Source organism: Oncorhynchus tshawytscha, linkage group LG21 (assembly GCF_018296145.1).
Source record: "Oncorhynchus tshawytscha isolate Ot180627B linkage group LG21, Otsh_v2.0, whole genome shotgun sequence".
In the NCBI taxonomy this organism is placed as follows: domain Eukaryota; kingdom Metazoa; phylum Chordata; class Actinopteri; order Salmoniformes; family Salmonidae; genus Oncorhynchus; species Oncorhynchus tshawytscha.
This window is the reverse complement of record NC_056449.1, coordinates 3,145,421-3,161,142: the sequence shown is the minus strand read 5'-3', so window position 1 is coordinate 3,161,142 and position 15,722 is coordinate 3,145,421. Positions and strand designations below refer to the sequence as shown.

The 15,722-nt window shown below is 43.9% G+C and overlaps 1 protein-coding gene across 2 annotated transcripts; it reads left to right on the top strand.

Annotated features, from left to right (window-relative positions):
• The first annotated feature begins 1,448 nt into the window (after nt 1–1,448).
• On the top strand, nt 1,449–5,498 carry LOC112220691 (nucleotide exchange factor SIL1). Of its 2 annotated transcripts, none has more exons than XM_024382523.2 (10): nt 1,449–1,832; nt 1,940–2,056; nt 2,200–2,335; nt 2,448–2,556; nt 2,717–2,828; nt 2,964–3,146; nt 3,309–3,430; nt 3,557–3,653; nt 3,911–4,075; nt 4,174–5,498. In XM_024382523.2, the coding sequence occupies exons 2-10, from the start codon at nt 1,952–1,954 to the stop codon at nt 4,540–4,542; spliced, it is 1,398 nt and encodes a 465-aa protein (XP_024238291.1). In that variant the 5' UTR covers nt 1,449–1,832; nt 1,940–1,951; the 3' UTR covers nt 4,543–5,498. The 2 variants fall into 2 exon arrangements, with proteins under 2 accessions (XP_024238291.1, XP_024238290.1); XM_024382522.2 differs by having other exon boundaries at nt 1,450–1,602; nt 1,714–2,056.
• Nucleotides 5,499–15,722: the final 10,224 nt, after the last annotated feature.

Below are 15,722 nucleotides of genomic sequence, written 5' to 3'. Positions count from 1 at the left end.
TAAAACCATTGACATACAAACGTAGGCAAACGCCTACTGTAACCAGAGAGAGAGAGAGTGTGTGTGTACAAGCCTACATCGCCCGATTGCGATCCTCGATAGTCGATCACTATTGGGGGGGTCTTTCTCATGGCTACCATATATTTCCATGGAAATATAACGTTTATTTGAAAAGTAATAAAAATATAGATATTTTTAAAAGCATTCATGATTTGAGTAAATGTAATATACTAACTATTACTCTTGTTAAAAATATATGGTATTACATTAGGTGAAGAGCACATTGACTTGTTTAGGACTCGAAACTCAAAGTTTAGGACTTGAGACTTGACTTGATACTTGACGGTCTTGACTTGAGACTTGACTCGGACTTGCCTGTCTTGACTTGGGACTTGAGTGCTAAGACTTGAGACTTACTTGTGACTTGTAAAACAATTACTTGGTTCCACCTCTGGCTTGTAGCGTCATAGTCAAGAACACTCAAGGCTCTAATCACTGTCTACGGTGCTTCAACAAAGCACTGAGTAAAGGGTCTGAATATTTATGTAAATGTGATATTTCAGGGTTTTCTTTTATACACTACCTTTCAAAAGTTTGGGGTCAGTTAGAAATGTCCTTGTTTTTGAAAGAAAAGCTAATTCTTTGTCCATTAAAATAACATCAAATCTTTCTAGAGCTCCAACTTTTTGATCTGAAGGGCACTGACATGATGACTTGACCTCATTTTTTTCTCCCAAGTTCTGATGCCATGTTCAAAACATCTGGGAACTCTGAAATCTCTTACTTTCGACCTTAGTGCATTCAAAATAACAGGAATTCTGAAATAAAACTCGTACCGCCTGGAACTGTCATTCAACTCGAAAATCCAAGTCAGAAACTCTGGCATCTTTCAAGAGCTCCGAATTTCTGACTTGAAGATCCATGACGTCATGACCTCGTTTTTTTCAGAGTTCCCAGTTGTCTTGAACGCACCATCAATAGGATGTCTATGGACTTTTCTCAATCAAATTTGCTCAACTTACTCAACAGGTTAGGCCAATTAACGTAGCAAGTTAGGGGACTGAGTATGTTCTCCTAAGATACTTCGAAAATCACTTTGTATCGAAGTGGCGAGAAAAGAGCCGGTCCCCAGACAGGATACACTATCTGGGGACGCCATCAGACGGCTATCGAGGAGGGGAGGACTTTCTACATTTGCCAACTAAGGAATTTGAAACACTCATCGACCACGGTTTCCGGGTCACGGAGGAGAGAGGACGGACTAAAGGAAAAAATCCCTATGAGAAATGTAATGTAATTGCTTCACAGGCATCATACAGGGGGATCTCCATTAGCCAATCCGATTGCATATAATTTGAATACAAGGTACATGCTTTTAAATATGATTGGCTCCCGGTCGTGAAGACAAGTACTAGACAAGTACTGTGGGAGTGGTCTAGTTGCTGAAAAGTATGTGAGATATTAGAGAAAGATAGGAATCCCATCGGACAATGAATGGGAGACGCCCCACCAAGCAGACTGTCTACCAATCGCGTTTACGTTGTCATCCCGCGTCACTTGGTTGTTAAGACAATCGTCTCGCAATCTCTTCTCAAAATCAGGGTATGAGTCGACTAATCTTGTAATTTTGTAGTTCGTGTTCACTAAATTCATGCTAATGTTGGGTTTTTGAGCTAGCACCCAATTGACTCCCATTTACTTGCCTTGTCCCAGAATGCATTGTGCAAAATGGACCCTAATGCGAATCCAATAGAGTTTCCCATCTCCTCAAAAGTATCTCTGGGCGCATCAACGTTACACGTCCATGCTGACATCTGGAATGGTGCAGTTGGGTAAATAAATAAATAGTGCAGTGCGTCGAAGTACTCGTGAATTGTATTGGTTACCCTTTGCTGTGTAATATCAATATTGCCACTAATACATGAGCTGTGTTAGCTAGCCTACAGCCAGTATGTTGATCGGATGCCGGAGAAGAGGACGTCAATCCACCAGACTGAGGGTAGCACTCATGCTCTTAGTATTCATTTGTCAATTCGTCCATGTTCTCAGCGAAAAGGTGAGTAATGATGAATGAAATAATTATTGACCTATACCAATTGTTATACTACTTTAATAAATACAATGTACAACAGTTTGTGTAGTCCAGCTGATTATGATAAGCCTGTACAAGAGTCTGATACAATACCCTTTGCCCTATAGTCTCCCTCCGCTCTGACTGTTGTGGAGAGCCCCGAGGCCAGCCTGGAGGGTGAGGAGGATGCCCACGTGGAAGAGGGAGATTCTGAGGATTTGGATGTGTTCCATCCAACAGATAAGTGGAAGACTCTCAAACCAGGTGATTGCTAAAGCAGAAACGCACATGTGCCTTTATTACACGGTAGTGTACTGGAGATTAAGGTCTATGGCAGAATCAAAGGTATTCACTGTACAATTTTGGCATTGTTCAGGTCATGGGGTCCCAAGGGGCTCTCAAGTAAGGCTCAACCTCCAGACTGGACAGAGGGAGGTCAAACTTGGGGAACACCAGACTCTCAAATACCAGATAGATGGACAAAGGTATGAGTTGAGGATCCTATTGAAATTTGTATATCAACCATATGAAACACCATCTAAAAATGTTGCCATATACCTATTGTACGTTAGATGGCCACACACACTACTATGTTTGCTTGAGATTACATCAGACTCACTACAGTCTTTGCTCTCTGTGAGTCAGACAGGGGAAGGAGAACACACAGGGCCCATCTGTCAGTGCTGAGGAGCTGAAGAAGGCTTTGAAAAATATCAAAGAAGGAGTGGATCCCAAAACCAGTGACAAAGAAGAGACGGTTTGCCCTGATTTGATGGATCTGTAGTTTCTTACCACAGTGGAAACAAGCGGCTGTGATAAGAGCCTAATGCATCTGTGATCCCATCTGTCTTTGATTGTTATCTTGGTCCCAAACCTGTGTGTATGTGTTCAGGAGGCTCTCAGGGCCCAGTTTCATACCATGGATGAGCTGAAAAAAGACATGGTCAGGCTAGACATGCTGATGGAGTCAGACTTCCAGATTATGAGTAGACTGGTGTCCCAATTCAACAGCTCTAACGCCACTGTGGAAGAGAAGGTTAAAGCTCTACATGACTTAGAGTACCTTGTTCATCAGGTGAGGCCCCCCAAGCATGGGATGTTTTTGTATATACTAATAGTCGGGGAGGAGAAACAACACCTCTTTTACATAGGTTAACATAAACACACAAAATAACTTTCATTGGATTCTAGTAATGGAGTTATAATTAGGGTTTCCTTTCTTGTTATGTCTTGTCAGGTGGACAATGCACAGAACCTGGCATCTAGGGGAGGGTTGAAGCTTGTGGTTGATGCATTGAACAACACAGACTATCGACTTCAAGAGAGTGCTTCTTTCGTTCTGGGATCAGCTCTATCAAGGTATAGCAGTCTTCATTAACCCGTTCCAACTGTCGAATTCTAAATACCAGCCAAAAGACAGCCTGTTTTTGTTTGTATTTGTGTGTGTGTGGTCAGTAACATTATCATTCACTATCTTCTTTCTAGTAACCCAGTGGTGCAGGTGGAGGCAGTTGAAAGTGGTACCCTTCAGAAGCTGTTAATGTTACTTGCCACTCCACGACCCATGTCTGTTAAAAAGAGGGCAAGTCCTGTTCCCACATTATAAAATTCACTCATAATACATTTTTATTTTAGAATCAGTCCAGTATATCTAGCAGGATTAATAGTCCCGTCTTTAGCAGAGACACTCGATGGCTTTCAATTTAATGCTGCAAGGTTTCATCACATCTGTCTTCAAATACGTTTTAGAATCTGAACAGAATTTAGCTCTGACAATCACTTGTAAATGATCATTCTCTTCCTGGCACTTAACTAAGGCTAATGTTTGCCTGTATACAGGCGTTGTTTGCTCTGGCCTGTTTGCTACGTCACTGCCCCTTTGCCCAAAGCCACTTCCTGAAGCTGGGTGGGCTGCAAGTGTTGGGGGATATTTTCCGAGCATCTGGAGGTGGGGCTGTCCGTGTGAGGATTGTAACCATACTCTATGATATGATCAACGAAAAGGTGAGGGGTGCTCTTTACGAAAACCTTGCCAATAATACAAGGCTAGTCTTGTGAAATCAAATGTATGTGAATGGCATGAATGGCATTCTCTATTCTAGGAGCTGATCTCTCAGACTGGACTTGACCCCATCCCAGATGCATCTCACAATGAGCGTTTGCGGCAGTATGCGCAGGTCTCCCTCCAGCCACTTTTGGCAGAGCAAGGCTGGTGCAGTCTGGTACCTGAACTGTTGGCCTCCCCAGAGCACGACTGGAAGGAAAAGGCCCTGAGAACTATCCTGGCCATGATGCCTCACTGTCAGACTCAGTATCGAAAGGATTACGCCCTGTCTTCCTCCCTCAGCGCCCTACAGGAGCAGTACCAGGAGCTGGTGCTCACAGAGCAGGTCCTCGGTGACGAGGATGGATACTTTGGGGAGATCCTGGCTCTGTTGGAGACAGTGGTGCTGAAACTGAAACAAGTATAGGGCTTGGTGAAAACCTTTATCAAAGGACAATTAAAAAAACGAGGATGTAGGTTTACAGAAATGCATTCGAGTTTTGCGGCTGTGTGATAGGGTCAAATCAAATTTTATTTGTCACATACACATGGTTAGCAGATGTTAATGCGAGCGTAGCGAAATGCTTGTGCTTCTAGTTCACACATTTGCAAATCACAAGGTTGCCTTTCGGTTGCTTAGCCTTCCTTACACCTTTTTTCTGCATCTGTGATGCATCATGCCTTGGCTTGTCTCAAAATAAGGCTTTCCAGTCCTCCCTGAGGAATGCATTCAGCTGGGCTAAAAGACAGTATTTCTCCTTATATGGCATTTGTGTTCCTTGTTCAGTGTGCTCCATCTATCTTGTTAGTGGATTGTCCACTGTGATACTAGTGTGCCTAGTCAGTGCCTGCTGTAAAGCAGTCATGAAATCTGAGCTATTTCCATACTTCCCTATGGGGTTTCATGAGAGACTGTACAGGTTCATGTTTCGTCATTTTATTAGTTTAAGGGTTTCCACTGATTTGGAAAGCCAATATCCAGTCAGTGATACTCTTCATTGCACTGCATCATTCCGGCAGGAAGGAAAGGCATCCAGAGAGAATTCTTGTGCCTCACACATGCCTGCATGCTTGACCAAGACTTTCTTGTGTTTGAACCTGTCAAAAAGAGATGTGTTCTGTCAACTGCTTAACATAGAAGGTTCAAATGTGGCACCTTCAATACCAAAAAGCATGATTGAATGTAAAATGGTAAACAGAAACTTAGAGAATTATTGAGCATAATATTGAGTCTAGCTCTCAAATACACACAATTTATTTTAATGATTTGAAATGTCTTAACTGATGTCTAAGTTATTTGTTTACTATGTATTTTGTTTACTTGTTTGATAAGAATAAATCCATTGGGTAAAGGCACTGCTAATAATCTGCCTTTAACTGAGACTTTAACATTTTTTTTACAAACCCTACAAAATATCTAGCCACTGTCAGTAGATACGATGGGTGTGTAAGAGGCACATCTCCTTATCTGTTTTTAGAACAAAGTAACAAAGTTGCCTCACCAAAACTGTGGTGAAGTTGGGAGGTCAGTGTCATTGATTCAAGGTGCACCTGCGCCATCTTATTTGTACATGTTTCTGGTTAATATTTTCTTATTCATGTAATGCCCAACCTTACTGTTTTGTCTGTCTCCACTTTGCCAGTTTTTGCTAGTGACTGAAGTGGCTCAATGACTGCATCAATCTTTCTCTTTCAGAAACTATTTACAGTAAGTAAATAACCTCACCCTTGTGCTTTATACTTACATCTTTAGCCCATAACAGGACATGTATAGCCTATAGTAGGATAGAATTGTTCCTATTATACCTATCAAATGTATTTACAGAAGGTAAGGTGCTTTATACTTCCATACAGTACCGGTCAAAAGTTTGGGCACACCTACTCATGCCAGGGTTTTTTTGTTATTTTTACTATTTTCTACATTGTAGAATAATAGTGAGGACAGTAACCAAAAAACTGTTAAACAAATCAATCTATTTCATATGTGAGATTCTTCAAAGGTGCCACTTTACCTTGACAGCTTTGCACACTCTTGGCATTCTCTCAACCAGCTTCATGAGATAGTCACCTGGAATGCATTTCAATTAACAGGTGTGTCGCCTTAAGTTAATTTGTGGAATTTCTTTCCTTAATGCGTTTGAGACAATCGGTTGTGTTGTGACAAGGTGGGGGGGTAAAACAGAAGATAGCCCTATTTGGTAAAAGTCCATATTATGGCAAGTAGAGCTCAAATAAGCAAAGAGAAACGACAGTCCATCATTACTTGAAGGTCATCATTACATGAATGTCAGTCAATTCAGAAAATGTTTCTTCAAGTGCAGTCGCAAAAACCATCAAGCGCTATGTTGAAACTGGCTCTCGCGAGGACCGCAACAGGAATGGAAGACCCAGAGTCTGCTGGGTCTCTGCTGCAGAGGATAAGTTCATTAGAGTTACCAGCCTCAGAAATTGCAGCCCAAATAAATGAGTTCAAACAGAGTTCAAGTAACCGACACGTCTCAACTGTTCAGAAGAGACTGTGAATCAGGCCTTTGTGGTTGAATTGCTGAAAAGAAACCAATAAGAAGAGACTTGCTTGGGCCAAGAAACATGAGCAATGGACATTATCAAATCAAAGAAAAAAAAATTATATAGCCCTTCGTACATCAGCTGATATCTCAAAGTGCTGTACAGAAACCCAGCCTAAAACCCCAAACAGCAAGCAATGCAGGTGTAGAAGCACGGTGGCTAGGAATAACTCCCTAGAAAGGCCAAAACCTAGGAAGAAACCTAGAGAGGAACCAGGCTATGTGGGGTGGCCAGTCCTCTTCTGGCTGTGCCGGGTGGAGATTATAACAGAACATGGCCAAGATGTTCAAATGTTCATAAATGACCAGCATGGTCGAATAATAATAAGGCAGAACAGTTGAAACTGGAGCAGCAGCACGGCCAGGTGGACTGGGGACAGCAATAAGTCATCATGTCAGGTAGTCCTGGGGCATGGTCCTAGGGCTCAGGTCCTCCGAGAGAGAGAAAGTAAGAGAGAAAGAGAGAATTAGAGAAAGCACACATAAATTCACACAGGACACCGAATAGGACAGGAGAAGTACTCCAGATATAACAAACTGACCCTAGCCCCCCGACACATAAACTACTGCAGCATAAATACTGGAGGCTGAGACAGGAGGGGTCAGGAGACACTGTGGCCCCATCCGAGGACACCCCCGGACAGGGCCAAACAGGAAGGATATAACCCCACACACTTTGCCAAAGCACAGCCCCCACACCACTAGAGGGATATCTTCAACCACCAACTTACCATCCTGAGACAAGGCTGAGTATAGCCCACAAAGATCTCCGCCATGGCACAACCCAAGGGGGGGCGCCAACCCAGACAGGATGACCACATCAATGAATCAACCCACTCAGGTGACGCACCCCTTCCAGGGACGGCATGAGAGAGCCCCAGTAAGCCAGTGACTCAGCCCCTGTAATAGGGTTAGAGGCAGAGAATCCCAGTGGAAAGAGGGGAACCGGCCAGGCAGAGACAGCAAGGGCGGTTCGTTGCTCCAGAGCCTTTCCGTTAACCTTCCCACTCCTGGGCCAGACTACACTCAATCATATGACCCACTGAAGAGATGAGTCTTCAGTAAAGACTTAAAGGTTGAGACCGAGTTTGCATCTCTGACATGGGTAAGCAGACCGTTTCATAAAAATGGAGCTCTATAGGAGAAAGCCCTGCCTCCAGCTGTTTGCTTAGAAATTCTAGGGACAATTAGGAGGCCTGCGTCTTGTGACCGTAGCGTACGTGTAGGTATGTACGGCAAGACCAAATCAGAGAGATAGGTAGGAGCAAGCCCATGTAATGCTTTGTAGGTTAGCTGTAAAACCTTGAAATCAGCCCTTGCTTTGACAGGAAGCCAGTGTAGGGAGGCTAGCACTGGAGTAATATGATCAAGTTTTTTGGTTCTAGTCAGGATTCTAGCAGCCGTATTTAGCACTAACTGAAGTTTATTTAGTGCTTTATCCGGGTAGCCGGAAAGTAGAGCATTGCAGTAGTCTAACCTAGAAGTGACAAAAGCATGGATAAATTTTTCTGCATCATCTTTGGACAGAAAGTTTCTGATTTGTGCAATGTTACGTAGATGGTAAAAAGCTGTCCTTGAAATGGTCTTGATATGTCCTTCAAAAGAGAGATCAGGGTCCAGAGTAACGCCGAGGTCCTTCACAGTTTTATTTGAGACGACTGTACAACCATTAAGATTAATTAGACCAGTGGAAATTTGTCCTTTGGTCTGAGGTCCAAATTGGAGATTTTTGGTTCCAACCGCCGTGTGTTTGTGAGACGCGGTGTGGGTGAACGGATGATATTCGCATGTGTATTTCCCACCGTGAAGCATGGAGGAGGAGATGTTAGGGTGTGTGCGTGCTTTGCTGGTGACACTGTGATTTATTTAAAATTCAATGTACACTTAACCAGCATGGCTACCACAGGATGGCATATCGCTGCAGAATGCTATCTGTTTTGAGCTTAGTGGGACTATCATTTGTTTTTCAACAGGACAATGACCCAACAAACCTCCAGGCTGTGTAAGGGCTATTTTACCAAGAAAGAGAGTGATGGAGTGCTGCATCAGAAGACCTCGCCATCACAATCACCCAAACTCTACCCAATTGATATGGTTTGGGATGAGTCGGACCGCAGAGTGAAGGAAAAGCAGCCATCAAATGCTCAGGAAAAGAATTCCAGGTGAAGCTGGTTGAGAGAATGCCAAGAGTGTGCAAAGCTGTCATCAAGGCAAATGGTGGCTATTTGAAGAATATCACTTTTTGGGTTACTGAATGATTCCATATGTGTTATTTCATGGTCTTGATGTCTTCACTATTATTCAGCAATGTAAAAAATTGTAAAAATAAATTAAAACCCTAGAATGAGTAGGTGTTTCTAAAATGTTTGACCTGTAGTTTAGGTCTTCGTCGTATCTGAGCCTAAACCACAGCCCAAGCAGCCCTGGACTTGCCCACTGGACTTCTTTTTCCAGTGGCTGTGGTTGAAGCCAGTGAAGAAAGGATATCTGTTGCGCAGCATTTGGTCACTTCTTGTTGAAATTGAAATGCTGTGTGTTGAAGTACTTGCAATTGAGTTGAGCACCTGCAGCAGCCATCACAATATATCAGATGGCATATCCACCTTTAAAGACTTTCAGGGCAATTACTTTAGACTGAGATGTGAAGTTCCAAGCAGAAATGTTGATTGACAAGAATAAAATGCTCCCTCCAGTGACGACTCTAGTAGGCTTATACACATGGACTACTGTATATTCTTAAAATTGACAACATTACCATCAATTATGCATGTGGTTATAAGAATGAAGATAAACAATAATAATGATTTTGAATAATTGGATAACTTGACATACTCAACTCTGTCACAGTCTCACAACCCTGTTATGATCAAACAAGTACCAGGGTTGAGTGGGAAACTCAAAATGGCCAAAGCTCCTCATTTGGTGAAGAAAGGGAGACCACATGGCATGCATGAAATTAAGAAATTATTACTTATCTTAAATTATTACTTATCTTTATTTCATGTAACAGAGTTGAGTTGTTGAGCTCGACGACCCCAATCTAACAATAAATATTGATGAAATATAGATATCAAATCATTTGATCACTTTCCTGTCTTTGCACCAACAACACCTCTGCCACGCTGATCCTCAACATGTGTGCCCCACAAGGGTGGGTGATCAGCTCCCTCCTGTACTACCTGTTCACCCATGATTGCGTGGCCATGCACATCTCCAACTCAATCATCAAGTTTGCTGACGACACAACAGTGGTAGGCCTGATTACCAACAACGACGAGACAGCCTACAGGGAGGAGGTGAGGGCCCTGGCAGAGTGGTGCCAGGAAAATAACCTCAACGTTAACAAAACAAAGGAGCTGATTTTGGACTTCAGGAGACAGCAGAGAGAGCATGACAGGGCCACAGTGGTGAGGGTGAAAAGCTTCAAATTCCTCACAGTGCACACCACTGACAACCTGAAATGGTCCTTTCACACAGACAGTGTGGTGAAGAAGGCACAACAGCGCCTCTTCAACCTCAGGACACTGAAGAAATTTGGCTTGGCCCTAAGACCCTCAAGAACTTCTACAGATGCAACATTCAGCGCATCCTGTCAGGCTGTATCATCGCCTGGTATGGCAATTGCACCGTCCGCAACTGTAAAGCTCTCCAAAGGATGGTGCGTTCAGCCCAGCGCATCACTGGGGCCACACTGCCTGCCCCCCAGGACATGTAGAGCACTTGGTGTCACAGGAAGGACAAGAAGATCATCAAGGACCTCTCACCTGAGCCATGGCCTGTTCACCCCGCTACCATCTAGAAGGCGGGGACAGTATAGGTGTATCAAAGCTGGGACCAAGAGAATGAAAAACAGCTTCCACCTCCATTACACACTCAGATTGTTAAATAGTCACCACTAGCCGGCCTCTGCCCAGTATCCTGCCCTGATCCTTAGTCACTGTTACTAGCCGGCTATCACCTGCTACTCTACCCTACTTCTTAGAGACTGTTGCCCTAGGTAGATAGTCATTGAACACTGGTCACTTTAATAATGTTTACATACTGTTTTACACACTTCATATGTGTATTCTAGTCAAGGCTCATCCTATATAACTACTGCTGTACACACCTTATCTATCCATATACTGTCAATACACACCATTATATAAATACAGTATATAAACTCAGCAAAAAAAGAAACGTCCCTTTTTCAGGACCCTGTCTTTCAAAGATAATTGGTAAAAATACAAATAACTTAACAGATCTTCTTTGTAAAGGGTTTTAACACTGTTTCCCATGCTTGTTCAATGAACCATAAACAATTAATGAGCATGCACCTGTGGAACGATTAAGACACTAACAGCTTACAGACGGTAGGCAATTAAGGTCACAGTTATGAAAACTTAGGACACTAAAGAGGCCTTTCTACTGACTGAAAAACGCCAAAAGAAAGATGTCCAGGGTCCCTGCTCATCTGTTTGAACGTGCCTTAGGCATAATGCAAGGAGGCATGAGGACTGCAGATGTGGCCAGGGCAATAAATTGCCATGTCTGTACTGTGAGACGCCTAAGGGAGACAGGACGGACAGCTGATTGTTGTCACAGTGGCAGACCATGTGTAACAACACCTGCACAGGATCGGTATATCCGAACATCACATCTGCGGGACAGGTACAGGATGGCAACAACAACTGCCCGAGTTACACCAGGAACTCACAATCCCTCCATCAGTGCTCAGCCTGTCTGCAATAAGCTGAAACAGGCTGGACTGAGGGCTTGTAGGTCTGTTGTAAGGCAGGTCCTCACCAGATATCACCGGCAACAACATTGTCTGTGGGCACAAACCCATGGTCGCTGGACCAGACAGGCATGGCAAAAAGTGCTCTTCACTGACGATTTGCGGTTTTGTCTCACCAGGGGTGATGGTCGGATTCACGTTTATCGTCAAAGGAATGAGTGTTACACCGAGGCCTGTACTCTGGAGTGGGATCGATTTGGAGGTGGAGGGTCTGGGGCAGTGTGTCACAGCATCATCGGACTGAGCTTGTTGTCATTGCAGGCAATCAATGCTGTGCGTTACAGGGAAGACATCCTCCTTCCTCATGTGGTACCCTTCCTGCAGGCTCATCCTGACATGACCCTCCAGCATAACAATGCCACCAGCCATACTCCAAAAGTGAAACCCAGGCTACCTAAGTATGATTCTCAATCTGGGACAACAATTGACAGCTGCCTCTGATTGAGAACCATACTAGGCCGAACTCAAAAACCAACATAGAAAAACAAACATAGACTGCCCACCCCAACTCACGCCCTGACCTTACTAAAACAAAGATCAAAAACAAAGGAACTAAGGTCAGAACGTGACATCCATGAGGTGGAGATGTACATAATCATTTCGCTGTTCCCTCATAATAACATTGCAAAATATGCGTACCCAACAATACTATTTTATTGTATTCTTGTTCTTCCGACACAGCACACACTCAGTGGTGTAAATGCGGCCATCCCTTCCACACACAGTATCAAACCTTCTGGAGCACTTGCTGCCTTTGTACACCTCGTACTGGGGCTATTTTAGGGAGGGGAAGAGCAGTCATTACTTTAATAGTGCTTTTTACACACACACCCTCATATATATATTGTAAAGACATTGTTTCCAGAGAGTAACTTTTTCTGAATGTATCTCACCTCTTCAGGCTGTGGGGGTGTCACTTAGTGGTGAAAACTGTACAATTGAAGAAGAAAGAAAAGGGTTTTCACTTTTTCCTTTCAGTATGGATAAAAGGTTGGCTGATTGTTCAGATGAATGTTGCTGAACAACTGTGAACAGATGCCTTTTTGTTATTGATATTTGAAACAAGAGATCACATTCTACTTCTTTAAAGACCATATAGTTTTCTATTCTTCTGGGAAGGCTTTCCGCTAGATGTTGGAACAAGAGCATTAGTAAGGTCAGGCAATGACGTTAGACGATTAGGCCTGGATTGCAGTCGGCATTCCAATTAATCCCAAAGGTGTTCAATGGGGTTGAGGTCAGGGTTCTGTGCAGGACAGTCAAGTTCTTCCACACCGATCTCAACAAACCATTTCTGTCTGGACCTTGTATTGTGCACAGGGGCATTGTTATGCTGAAACAGGAAGGGGCCTTCCCCTAACTGTTGCAACAAAGTCGGAAGTACAGAATCGTCTACAATATCACTGCATGCTGTAGCATTACCATTTCTCTTCACTAGACCTAAAGGGCCTAGCCTGAACCATGAAAAACAGCCCCAGATTATTATTCCTCCTCCACCAAACTTTGCAGTTGGCAGTGTGCATTCAGGCAGGTAGCGTTTTCCTCGCACCCGCCAAACCCAGATCTGTCTGTCAGACTGCCAGATGGTGAAGGGTGATTCATCACTCCAGAGAACACGTTTACACTACTCCAGAGTCCAATCAATGGTGGCAAGCTTTACACCACTCCAGCCAACGCTTGGCATTGCACATGATGATCTTAGGCTTCTGTGCAGCTGCTCGGCCATGGAAACCCATTTCTTGAAGCTTCCGACAAACAGTTATTGTGCTGACGCTGTTCCGACCGAGGACAGCTGATTTTTACACCCTACGCACACCAGCACTTGGAAGTCCCGTTCCGTGAGCTTGTGTGGCCTACCACTTTGCGGCTGAGCCATTTTTGCACCCAGAGGTTTCCACCTCACAATAACAGCACTTACATATCACCAGGGCAACACTAGCAGGGCAGAAATGTTATGAACTGACTTGTTGGAAAGGTGGCATCCTATGATGGTGCCATCTTGAAAGTCACTGAGCTTATCAGTAAGGCCATTATATTGCCATTGCTTGTCTGTGGAGATTGCATGGCTGTGTGCTCAATTTTATACACCTGTGAGCAACGGGTGTGGCTGAAATAGCCAAATCCTCTCATTTGAAGGGTTGTCCATATACTTTTGTGTATATAGTGTATGTACATAAAACTAGGAATAAAGTGACTAGGCAACAGGATAGATAATAAACAGTAGCAGCAGTTAATGTGATGGGTCAATAAAACGTGCAAAAACTATCAATACAGATAGTTTGGGAAGCTATTAGGTTAAGTATATAAATAACTATTTAGCAGTCTTATGGCTTGGAGGTAAAAGCTGTTCAGGGTCCTGTTGGTTCCAGACTAGGTGCATCGGTCCTGCTTGCTGTGCGTTAGCAGAGAGAACAGTCTATGACGGGTGGCTGACAGCGCCTGGTATAGAGGTCCTGGATGGCAGGCAGCTCGGCCCCAGCAATGTACTAGGCCATACGCACTACCCTCTGTAGCGCTTTGCGGTCAGATGCCAAGCAGTTGCCATACCAAGCAGTGATGCAGCCAGTCAAGATGCTCTCAATCGTGCAGCTGTAGGAACTTTGAGGATCTGAGGGCCCATGCCAAATCTTTCCAGCCTCCTCAAGGGGAAGAGGTGTTGTCGTGCCCTCCTCACGACTGTGTTGGTGTGTGTGGACCATTATAGATCCTTAGTGATGTGGACAGCGAAGAACTTGAAGCTCTCGACCTGCTCCGCTACACCCCTGTCGATGTGAATGGGGGCGTGCTCGGCCCTCCGTTTCCTGTAGTCAATGATCAACTCCTTTGTCTTGCTGACGTTGAGGGAGAGGTTGTTGTCCTGGCACCCCCTTGCAGGTCTCGGACCTCCTCCCTGGAGGCTGTCTCATTGATCCAGCCTACCACAGTCCCAGGGTCCTTAGCTTAGAGATGAGCTTGGAGTGCACTATGGTGTTGAACGCTGAGATGTAGTCAGTGAACAGCATTCTCACGTAGGTCCTTCTCTTATCCAGGTTGGAGAGGGCCACGTGGAGTGCAATAGAGATTCCTTCATCTTTGGACCTATTGGGGCGCTATGTGAATTGGAGTGGGTCCAGGGTGTCTGGGATGATGGTGGTTGATGTAAGCCATGACCAGCCTTTCAAAGCATTTCATGGCAACAGATGTGAGTGTTACGGGGTGATAGTCATTATTATTATACGTTCTTGGGCACAGAAGTATGGTGATCTGCTTGAAACATGTAAGTACAGACTGGTTCAAGGAAAAGTTGAACATTTCAGCGAAGACGCGTACCAGCTGGTCAGCGCATGCTCTGAGTATGCATCCTGGTAATCCGTCTGGCCCTGCGGCCTTGTGAACGTTAACCTTTTTATAGATCTTACTCACATCAGCTATGGAGACTGTAATCACACAGTCTTCCGGCACAGCTGGTGCTCTCATGCATGGCATAGAAGGGATTTTGCTCATCCTCCAGGCTTGTGTCACTGGGCAGCTCATTGCTGAGTTTCCCCCACAATCGCCCAAGAGCTTGTAACCAATTGAACTAGCACAAAACTATTAACATTTGAAGAGTTGCCTGATAATCCCCAAAACCTCATTGATCTAAGTACAGAATACGTGAAATAATCAATGTAAAAAAGATGTATGTTACAACAGCTTGTAAGTGCTGTTGCTAGTTGGTTATGATAATGGCACTCACCAGAGAGAGAGAGAAGCATGGTAGAGCAGAGCAGTATTGTCAGCTTCATGGTCTCTGTGAAGATATGGCTTGGAGCTTGTGAGTCTGCAGATTTGTGTTTCCCTTGCCATCTAGTCTTCTTTTTTATATGGGGCTTTTGGGGCTTGACCTATCGGTCAAACACCACTTCTCCCACCTCTCCATCTCTCCTCCCAACTGGTTTGTTTATAATTGCCACAGAGTTTTTGCCGCAGAGCAGTGAGTTGGCCAGCAGAGGCCAATGTTGATGTTCTCCAATCTATTCGGTTGCTTCCTCACTAAAAAGTACTGCAGTTTGTGTTCTTGTGTATGTGTTCTGTTTTCATTTGCTCAATGCTTATTTAATCTCTGCTACAAAACTAACATGGAATATATATCTTCCCTTTTTCAATTCATGTTATCAAAATAGGATATACATATTTCTGAAAAATAAGTATTTTTCTATTGTGTCTGTATATGCAAACCCCAGTTTCACTACAAACTACCAAAGTGAACGACAGTTCAGCAGTAGATAATGAGAGACTTGAATG

What these genes read in the sequence shown, in the direction of transcription:
- LOC112220691 (XM_024382523.2), top strand. Translation starts at nt 1,952, where the DNA reads ATGTTGATCGGATGCCGGAGAAGAGGACGTCAATCCACCAGACTGAGG. An exon ending in TCCATGTTCTCAGCGAAAAG is followed by an intron (nt 2,057 to 2,199) that starts GTGAGTAATGAT and finishes TTTGCCCTATAG; the next exon opens with TCTCCCTCCGCTCTGACTGT. An exon ending in CCAGTGACAAAGAAGAGACG is followed by an intron (nt 2,829 to 2,963) that starts GTTTGCCCTGAT and finishes GTATGTGTTCAG; the next exon opens with GAGGCTCTCAGGGCCCAGTT.